The 10,701-nt window shown below is 41.4% G+C and overlaps 1 protein-coding gene across 2 annotated transcripts; it reads right to left on the reverse strand.

Moving 5' to 3' along the window:
- Positions 1–423: 423 nt before the first annotated feature.
- Positions 424–10,701, reverse strand: tfap2a (transcription factor AP-2 alpha). Of its 2 annotated transcripts, none has more exons than XM_072658644.1 (7): positions 10,624–10,701; positions 7,698–8,117; positions 6,631–6,682; positions 4,910–5,135; positions 4,236–4,354; positions 2,644–2,785; positions 424–1,973 (listed from the first exon to the last, which is right to left on the reverse strand). In XM_072658644.1, exons 1-7 carry the CDS (start codon positions 10,672–10,674, stop codon positions 1,685–1,687), a joined length of 1,299 nt encoding a protein of 432 aa, XP_072514745.1. In that variant the 5' UTR covers positions 10,675–10,701; the 3' UTR covers positions 424–1,684. The 2 variants fall into 2 exon arrangements, with proteins under 2 accessions (XP_072514745.1, XP_072514735.1); XM_072658634.1 differs by lacking the exon at positions 10,624–10,701 and adding an exon at positions 8,504–9,099.

The raw sequence follows: 10,701 nt of genomic DNA on the forward strand, positions 1-10,701 counted from the left end.
AAAAGCGTGGAAATGGCGAAACGCACTAACCTTCAGCGTAGGCTTATACATCTGACTGATTTTAAGAGCCGTTTCGCTCCAGGGCTCAAACTACACACGCTCACTTCAAACACGATTGAGAATTCATTGTTTTCTGTGTCATTTGGCTTGGTTGAAAAAAAAAAAGCTTCCTGCCATGTTTGAATGATCCGGTGCTCTGAACGAAGAGTTGAAAGCAACTATTATTATTATTATTATTATTATTATTATTATTATTATTATACTTGAGGCAAACAACAATGGGTTCAATTGCTTATTGCAAGGAACAATCGTCAAGGGAGAGCTAAACTCAATTACAGTAACCGTGCTGTATAAAAAGGCGCAAGCACGGAATACAAATAATAAAAAAAAATAAATGAATAAAAATATCGACATGAAGCGTATCAAATATTTATTTTTTTTCCTGGGCAACAAATGACTATAATACATTGACAGGCATGGGAACTATTGCCAGCACAGGCCTATACAATACAGATAAAACCGCCTCCAATTCGACATTGGACATACAAGATATCAGATGGTCCCAAATGTTTTTTTTAATTCTCAAAAACAAAAGAAAATAAAAGAAAAGGATTTCTGAGGACAATAGGCTATCCATTTATTGCTCTTATGGTGCTTCGAGGGAAGAACAAGAGGTGAAACGTATTCTGATTGGCACAACACATAAAAGCTCGTATAAAAACAAGAAAATAGAAACACAAAACTAGAGTCTCGTCGGGGTCTTGTCGTTTTTTTCAATTCAAAACTGAATGGCATAAAGGATGATATATAGAGAAATGGACGTTTATTTCTATTCAATTTGTTCACTTGCTTCGATGACGCCTCAACATGCTACAAGAGGGCTGAGTTGAAATATTCCCAGAGAAAAAAACAAAAAACAAAAATAACCCCCCCCCAAAACTTCTGTTTTTCTAAGAACCATAAAACCACATGAAGAACTAAGCGAATATTCAAACCCACTAAAACAGGAGGCACCAGATAAATAAAAAAGAAGTTTCAACAGACGCACCATATTTACAGTTCCCGTTAAATTACACATAAATAAATATATACATACATGAACACAGATTCCCTCATATAACCGTGAATCGTGTTGAAATTTCAAAAGTTCAAGTTGGTCGCTCAGAGTGAAACGTCTTATGTCTGAAGTCATGGCAATGGAACTATGGAGCTTTTCTTTTTCTGTCTTCTTTTCTGTCGTTCGTTCTTTCAAGTTTATTATTCACAATACTGATAGAAAATCATCCTCTTTCAGCTTCTTTTTTGTCACATGGCTACAATCGTGGATTGAGAAGGGGGTGGATAGATTTCAGTCCGTTGCAGCTCGTTATAAAAAAGATGAAGTTCATTAAAAGTCCTCGTGTGGCAAATCTGGTCGTTTTTCCCTCCTTTATGGTTCTTCTCATTTTTTATTCTCTTGTTTTTTCTTTCTTTTCATTTTAAGAAATGGATCTTCCGTCAATCCCAACTTGGTTCGTGGTCTCGAAAAGAACTCTCAAACACATTTTGAGAATGGATCAAGCTCGGGGAGATAAAAAAAACAATAAAATAATAATAATTGGCACGACTGTCGTCTTGGTCACTAGTGATTCTTTTTAATATGTAGTTGTAACATTAATGGGGCGATCTGGACATGGTGTGGAGATCACTTTCTGTGCTTCTCGTCTTTGTCCCCGCCTTTAGTGCCAGATTCGGAGTGGCTGTTGGGGTTGTTGTTAAGGTACATTTTGTCCATGGCTTTAATGGCCTCGGTCAGATAGTTCTGCAGCGCAGTCACGGCCGCGCACACGGCCGGTGTCCCGAAGCCGTGCGAAATGAGACTGAAGTGGGTCAAGCAGCTCTGGATGCCGGGCTCCAGGATGGGCTGCGGGCGAGAGTTCCCCAGGGGCGAACGGTCCTGGGAGAGCAGGTCGGTGAATTCTTTGCAGATTTGTCTGGAAGGAGACACAATGCAGCAGCGTGTGAGGTATGGCTTGGCGGCATATAAAGAAAATGCCATGAGTTTACAAAGCACAGAGTGTCAAACCTGACCTTAATCAAAGCTGAAGGTTCGACACTCAGAAAAAAATGCATAAGTAACACTTTCTCAAAATGTGCTCGTCGAGTGTGTCGTATCTCCTAATCAATGAGACAGCTGGTTACACTGTCAGGGGAACCAAAGTTCAGCTGAATGGGACTCAAACAGAACTGTCACTGGACGTCAATCATAGAGCTGTGTTTGGTTTGGAGAGAACACTCTCAATAGGCCTGCCACCAGTTCTCATTTCTGGTCTCTTCATTGCAAGAGAAGCACGATGCTCAATGTTCATGTTCCAACTTGAACGTGGCACAGTTAATGGCTGCATGTGCATTTTTGGAACGGTTAAATGTTCTCCATTAGGGTATTCACAGCTCCTACGAGCTATTGCAATTACTAAATCATTGAGTAAATATTACAAGCCCATGAAATTAACGCCTGAGAAAAATACATGACAATCGCTAAGTGTAAGTGTTTTGCTGCAATCGAGTCTATTAACATGTGTTTGTGCTGGAGAAGAAGAAAAAAACAAACGTGGTTGTAAACACTGCACTTTCTGACATTTGAAAAGCAAGAGTAGCACTTACTTCGTTGCCAATAACATGTTTTTTCTTTGGACTTGTTCATTTGGGTCGGAATGCTGACGGTTTACATATTCAGCTACTGCCTTGGCCGGGAACTCGGTCTCGCATACATAACCGAAATCTCTGGCAAGATGCACGGCTTCGCCTAAGAAGGAGAAAATGGGGTTGAGTGTGTAAGATATGACTTGAAATGACTGACATCAAATGCAGACCAATTAACACCTTCGCTTTGCACATTCATCATCTAATTAAGGTTCTCGGCCAAACGGGACACCCTTCCATGGCCTATGGATTTCCAACCTTGTTAATAGCACCTTTTCGTCACTTTTTACGTTTGGAAAGTGAATTATGAGTTATCAACAATCATGTCAAAATAGACCAATCATTCCAAAAGAATAACCAGAGAAGCACCAAAAAAATAAACAACGTTTAATAATAATGGGCGTCAGACAAGCACCATGACGTTGAGAAAAAGCTGGAAGCTGCATAAGACAACAGTTGATTGCAAGTAGCCTAAAACATCCTTCTTTCTTGAGCATGAGTGGCTCATTCCAGTCAGAGCCGTTGTGTGGATTTTTCCAAGTCTTTGCTTTTAATTTCCTGAAACAGTTGGGTTTTAACTGCAGGCCTTCCTGTCATAAGTCTGGGCTCCGGAAGGACGCATGCGCCAATTAGCATCAAAGCTCCAGTCCAGCAAACCGCTTTCCATAAAACCAAGCGGATCATAAACAATAACAGCACTTCAGCAAGCCACTGTCCCTTAAACCAAACCACCCTCCTCCCCTCGTGCACCCCCACCACCCCCTCTGCGCTTTATCGAGAAGGAATCATACATTTCTTCAGGCTCATTACCATACAAAACCAAATCTCAATGAAGCACGATGAATATTGCATTCGGTCTTCAGCGACAATGATTAACAGGAACCAATGAACCGTCCCAAGCTTTCACCTTTAAAGCCCAATGGCACACCAAATACCACCGCGCGGAATAATCACCTTCAACTTTGCAAGCAAAATGGATTTATTCAGCAGCAATGGCATCCTCGCGCAGCAACATAATTAACTCATTTATATTTTATAATAGGCTTACAACTACAGGTCATTCTTTTGCCATCAAACCATCATGTAGGCTAGAACGTCCATCTGCACACACGCAACCCTACACGTATAGCATAATAAAACAAATACTAAAATGAGATACATATATATGAGATATCATTAACCAAACAGTCAGAACCATCTACGGATGCTCCACCAAACTGGCACCAGCAAATCTAAGCATATGCTTAAAAAAATTAGGCAAATCCAAAACTGCGGGCCGTCTGCAAGTCTGCATACGCCACCAAGCCAATGTTAAAAAGGGCGCCTGGAATCACCCTCAAGTCCTCCACGATATATCTACATTTTCTATCCTCCAATTCGTTTCCCACCAAAACACATATATCCTTCATGCATTGTTACTTGCGAGGCCAAATTCAATCCAAATTACACGCCTGGGCGCGTATGCTGATTTCCAAAAGCCCCCTCGCGCAGTAGCAGCATTAAGCACCTGCTTTAGCGCGCACCGGAACTCATACGCCACTTATGCGACTTACCTTCCACCAGTGACGTCAGCAGGGTCACGTTAGCGGCCTTGCGCCTTCCTGCGGGTAGATTTAATCCGATTTTGTCCAGTTTCTCTCTTAAGGATCTCCCTCCATTCTTAGATTTTGCCCTGGTCGAAAAAAAAGGACACACAAGCACACACAATTAGCCAAAGTTGTCCAACTGTTTTACAGCCTATTCCTGCCCGAGTCTATGTTGTAGCGTTGCACACAGTTTTCAAAATGGCAGGTAGCTGAAGAAAGTGCATTGCCTAAAATACTGCACTTCCACATCATGCATTCCTTAAGAGTGGATATATAAACGGTTGCTGTCCCCAAATGTTTCCAAAACCCTTATGAAAGTCCACACACGGGTATTCATCGAGATTTGGAGTTTCAAAAAGGTAAGACTATTATTTAGGATGTTCCTCTGGCTTTTAGTTTGATGTGCTAGATCTTTTTTGGAAATCTAGGCCCATTTCCCCCAACTATTCATTCTTAGCAGGGCAGGGGTTGTCATTACGCTGCAGTTAGGGGAAAAGCTAGGCTTGGCCTAGCCTGGGCAGCGTTAGAGTTTGAGATCCCTAATGCACGCCCATTTGAGCTGTTTGGACAGCGAGGAATCGACTGGTCGGATGTAATTATTGGTGACATTTAATGGGGGTGAAAAAAAAGCAAACGCTCACCTTCTCAACACCCCGCCGAGCAGGGAAGCGTTGAGGCACTCGGGCGGCGAGAGGCGTCTCTGCACTTCTGCTACCGTGACCTTGTACTTTGACGTGGAGCTAAGGAGGGACAGGCGGCCAGGGACCGAGCAGAACACTTCGTTTGGGTTGACCACGCCGCCAAAGAGCCCGTCCTTGTTAATGGGAATGGCCGACACATTGCTGTTTTTGGACAACGAAACCGGACCTAGAAGAAAGCAGGACACGATCATGAGGACCTTGATTCAGTCTCAGGGAATGGGGATGGAGATGGTTATGGGGATGGCGGGGGGCTGAATTGATATGCACCCAGACAGAATATGGAATAAGATTATGCACAGCATCTCGTCGAAGGCCTGTGGAATCAAAGGCAATATGTTCTTATCTGAGGAGGAGGGGGTGAAAGAAAAATAGATACGATAGCAGTGGCTTTTCATTCAGCTCATGAATGTAACTGCTCGAATGTGCCTCGGGTAATGAAGTGGCCCAGCCATCAAAATATTTAATATTAGCGCGATGGTGACTGCAGAGCAGGCTTAGAGAATATGACAGCGGAACGTGCGCGGGATTTGCTGCGATTTGGACACTGCCTGGATGACCCGCCGAGGGGGGTAATGAGAGAAACAGCGTATCTGTAAACACTATGTGATGCCCATGTCTGATTATTTTAAATTTTTTTTTTTTTTTTTTTTTTTTTAGAATTGTAGCATTAGAGAGTTTTTGTTTACATTTAAAGCATGAAGGTTATTTTTTGTAATTGTAATAGTAGTAGTAGTAATAATAATAATAATAATAATAATAATGACGACGACGATGATGATGATGATGATCATTTGAGACGGATTTTCACTTTTAATCACAGTTAGTCCCAAGTATCCCACATATCACTAACACTGTTCTTAAGGATCGAATTTCTTGAATAGCCAATTTCTTCTTATTGCACATTTTCAGATTGCCTTACTCTTTCTCGCTCTCTTTTGCGCGTTCACATACACATACTCTCTCTCTCAAACACACATACACACACGTCAAAATGCCACAAAAAATCTCGAGAACAGCGCGTGTTGCAGCCTATCTTTGCAAGGGTGCCCCGTTTCCATGCACGGTAAACGGAGACAAAGGGCCGCGCGCCTTTGGATAGATCACTAGTGACATTAATGGCTCAGCGGAGGCTAATAGAGACAATGGCAGTTAAGCGAACTCCGGAGATTGCTAATATAACAACCAATTACGGCGCAGATATGGAGGGAAAAGAAGACATCCCTTAATATTCACACAGGATGCGTCACATTTAACAAAGATTACGAGTTGAAAAACGCTAAAAGAAACGAGTTGTACGAATTCACTCTATCAACCGCGAGACCGTTATGCTGCACGAAACAGTTCACAATTCAGCCACAATTCTCGTGGATAAAATATCAAAAATGCATGCTCGCCCTCTGCGCCCAGTGTTGAGGCTGCCATTTTAAATGCAGGCATGGTGGTAAAGAACTAGTCGAGATTAAGGACGAACTGTCTGTCACAAACACACACACACACACACACACACTTACAGATAGGATATGCATGGCGAATCTTAGCAAACGTTTTAACGTTTTAAATGTAGCCCTCTTACAAAGCAGGGGCTGGCAAAACAAGGGGCTTTTGTGTACTTGAGCAGAACCAGTTCGAACACGTAGAGGTCTCAGAAGGAAGCTGCTTACCTTTTTTGATAACGGTCTGGTCAGGGATGTGAATTCCTTGATCCTCAACGTGCTGTAAAGTGGTTCAAAAGAAGCCATTAAAACACAAACACTCACAAAAAAATGATAAAACTATTTCTGCCAGGCTTGTTAAATTAGACTGTTAAGAAAACTACACTGAATTGTATTATCAAGGTTTTTGACAGTCCACTACAAAATGCACAGTGGTGTGTAAGAGAATAAAAGCATACTTTATCATTTTGACACAAGCTGTAAAAATAAAGACATTGAAAATTACACTGGTGATTTTTAGCTAATTGTTTGTTTTTTTTTTATTTTTTTTTTTTATTTTTTTTTTTATTTAAATAGACTCCTTTTTTATCTCCCCCTATTCCACCTGCCGGGCGGTAAACGAAAGAAATTCTCTCTTTAAGCAGTGAATATATGGGTTATTAGTCCTGCGAAAAATGGTTCCGGGTGGAATGGCTCACTTAGCCTCGTTATTTCTCTTCGTCTGAATTTCTTCACTGGGCAGACTACAATTAAATTAAAGAGGAAAGGAAATGGAGGAGGAGAAGAAGGGGGGTAACCAGGAATCACGTCCAAAAAATGACAGACAGGATTAAAGCAAAATGTGCAATACAGCATGTTCTGTTCCTACGATGACAATGCAGTCCAGCAAAATATTAATCCACGGATTTTATAGTTGCTATTTATTTATTTGAATTTTTGCTCGTTTTAAAATCCACTGAAATTTAATTTTAAAATAGTTTTAAAAACGTTTTGAAAGACGCAAATCGTCTTGTTGTTTTAAAAAAAAGTTGTTTTATTTTTAATACAAATCTAAATAAACGTGACACAGTAGTTTAACCCTGGGGTGTGCCCTAAATCGTATATATTAAAAAATAGAAGCACTTAAAAACTACTTTTTGTACTGATACTTAGATCAGTAAAACAATTTTACTGGTGTTGACGCTATGGTTATTAACTTCTACTTACAGGCATAGACCATGATTACAGTTTTTCAACAAACAAAAAAAAAGCTTTTGCATGCAAAACTACACGATTAACAGAAGTTGTGCTTTTACCTGCACATCGTCTAAAGAGTGAGGTATTCCGTGGATTGGGATAGAGTCTGTAAGGCCGGTCTCGATGCCGTGGCCGGACGGCAGCAGCACCTCTCTGCGGTACTCCCGGCACAGCTGGTGGGGCAGGCCGCGGTGCTGGTGCAGCAGGCTGCTCTCCTGGCTCTGCCGCTGGCTCGGCCAGCCCGGGTGCTGGGGCTGGGGCTGCGCGTGCAGTGAATTGATAGAGTAAGGGTCGTTGACGTGCGAGTAAGGGTCCTGAGACTGCGGGTAGATGGGCTGGTAGGGCGGCGGGAAGTAGGGCGGCTGGAAGTCCGAGTTGGGCGTGTGTGAGAGCGGGGGCGCGCTCGTGTACGGTGACTGGCCCACACCGCCCAGCTGAGGTAACCGGGCCGTGCCATTGCTGGTCCCGTCATGGCGATCCTGCAAGACGGTGAGAGAGGGAAAGAGGGAAGGGAGGAAAGAAGGAAAGAAATTCTGAATAATTGCGTTCAAAAAAGATCATTTTAAAAAGATATTTTAAATTATTTTTAGGGTGGCACAATAATAATAATAATAATAACACGTCATATTTTTACAAGTCAATGTCATTTAGTACAAAGCCAAAAAACAAGGTAGAAATATGAATAAAATATCAAGAGCTCACATCCAGTAAAAAGTCTTTGTAATAGCATTTGATGCTACTAAGTACGGCTGGCATGACGGTGCACACACAAAAATACAATAAAAGAAAAGAAAAGAAAGCAGGAGACGGTGTGAAACAGTGCACGGTCCTCTTTACTCTCTCATCCCGCCAGCCCCTCACTCACCATCGCGGAGAAGCTGTGCACTAACATCTGAAGAGATTTCCGGGCGTTTCTGCCACGAGAACGCGAGAAAATCTGGGCGAAGAACCGAAGCGAGCAAGCCGGAATAAAGAGCCAAAGCACGGAGGCGCTTTTCTCTTATTCTTTCTTTCTCTTTCTTTCTTTCGTTCTCTTTTTCTGTCTGTGCGTCGAGGTCACGGAGTCCCAGTGTTCAAATACGCGTAGAAGAAGCACGATAATCCATCAGAGCCTGGGTAAAATTCCCAATGTTCTTCATCTGCTGTTGGAGATGGAAAACCAAAACCAAAACAAAAAAAATCAAAAAAGAAAAAAGAAAATAAATGCAGCTTTTTGAGTTTGGAGGGTCTTGAAGGATTGCGGTGCTTTTTTTAAAGTTTCCTAGATCCCCTATTCCATCGCCTCCTTCGCTCTCTCTCAGTGAGCTGTTCCCTCGCTTGGGCGCATATTTAGCAAAAGAGCTGCCTCTTCTTCCTCTCGGACTCCTAATAGCAGATATTCATGACTATTAATATTACACGAATACTTAATAAGGGAAGAATGGTCGGAAATCGAGCGTGAAGCGAGGAAGCAACTCAAGGCAGACTCCGCACTAAATGACGTCCATTGAATGAGGAATCAGTATATCTAATCAGAGATGGGGAGAGAAAGAGAGGGGGAGTGGGTGAGAGAGAGAGAGAGAGAGAGAGAGGGAGGGAGGGAGAGAGAGACAAAAAAAGAGGGACATTCTCTTGCGTCTGACGAATCAGAGAGAAGAGGGGGGGCGTTTTAAAAGGTTTGAGGGCGAGGAAAAGTGAAAGAACGAACGACAGAGAGAGGAACCCAACGAAGAACCGAAGGAAAGGAAACATCGAGCACCTTAGACTGTTGAGGCAATCCGGCTGAGGCTGGGGCCTTTTCGTTGGGCATGTTTGCTGCTGCTCGTGCTCTTTCTCGTGATTTTCCCTTCGCTTTCCGTCGCGTGGCCTTTCCGAGCTCCTCTCTGAGAGCTCAGCCACATGGCTTCAAACACCACACCGCTAAAACGGCTCTCTGAGCTAGCCAGAAAACCTCCGAAGTTTACGACCCAACGTTTACTCAAAACACACACACACACACACACACACACGGACAGGGTAAACTTCCACCCCTCCACTCCTTAGCTTATTCGCACGCGATCCTGTTTCTCCTGCTGATTTTTTTTTTTTTTTTGGAAAGTCCAATTTAAATTTGCCTGACTGAAAAATGAGCAACATGCATAACTCAATAAATCACACAAGCCCAAATGAATCGTGGGAAAGAAGAGTCAGAGTTTCCGTGCTGTGTCTGTCCTCCAGAGGCGGACAAAAACACGTTCGACTGGCTGCACCACTCCACACACACACTCCACACACACACTCCATACACACACTCCATACACACACTCCATACACAAGCTCCACAAACAGCACCGTCCCAACCTTCCTTCCATTCGAGCGAACAGAGCTAAATTACAGCTTTAAAAGACAGCGAAAGCGAGACCACCCTACTGGTGTTTTTTAAACAGCATACTTTTGACAAAAATTTTTTTTGAAAGTATAATAAAATGACAAATGTTTATTATTATTATGTTTATTATAATTATTAATATGGTTGTGATTGTTATTAGTATCATTATTATTTTATTAGTATTTTATTATGAATTTAAAAGAAAACGTTAAAAGTACTGTCCATTATATTTCTATATTTATTTTGTAACATGCTTTTTTATTTTTTTTTAATTTATATATGACTAATATTATTTTACCATTCGGCATTTTACTACTATATTTGCTATAATATTAGTATTGATGGAATACTTTGTAATTGTTAATACTACTACTACTACTACCACTAATAATAATAATAATAATAATAATAATAATAATAATAACACTGTTACTATTTCTGATTTTTATTAGATTTGTTTTATATTTTTGGAATGTATATGACAACGAGAGCACTGAAGCATGCATAAATATCCCATATGCAGCACTTTCGGAAATGCATATCACTTATTAAATTTTAATAATAAAACACATTTAAAAATATCAACTGTTTTTTAAAGAGCAACAAAATACTTAAAAATACATGAACTTGTTTCTTACCTCACAGTCTTCATATTTAATATTATCAGTTAATTTCCAGAGCATTTTCATGGGTTGTGGAATGAGGATAGAGCGTCT

The sequence above is a fragment of the Salminus brasiliensis genome, chromosome 1 (assembly GCF_030463535.1).
Source record: "Salminus brasiliensis chromosome 1, fSalBra1.hap2, whole genome shotgun sequence".
Classification (NCBI taxonomy): Eukaryota; Metazoa; Chordata; class Actinopteri; order Characiformes; family Bryconidae; genus Salminus; species Salminus brasiliensis.

Coding starts and splice junctions, on each gene's coding strand:
- tfap2a (XM_072658644.1), bottom strand. CDS start 10,674: ATGAAAATGCTCTGGAAATTAACTGATAATATTAAATATGAAGACTGT. Junction 6,683..7,697: donor ACTCTTTAGACGATGTGCAG/GTAAAAGCACAA, acceptor ACCACTTTACAG/CACGTTGAGGATCAAGGAAT. Junction 2,786..4,235: donor GCTGACGTCACTGGTGGAAG/GTAAGTCGCATA, acceptor TCTCCTTCTTAG/GCGAAGCCGTGCATCTTGCC.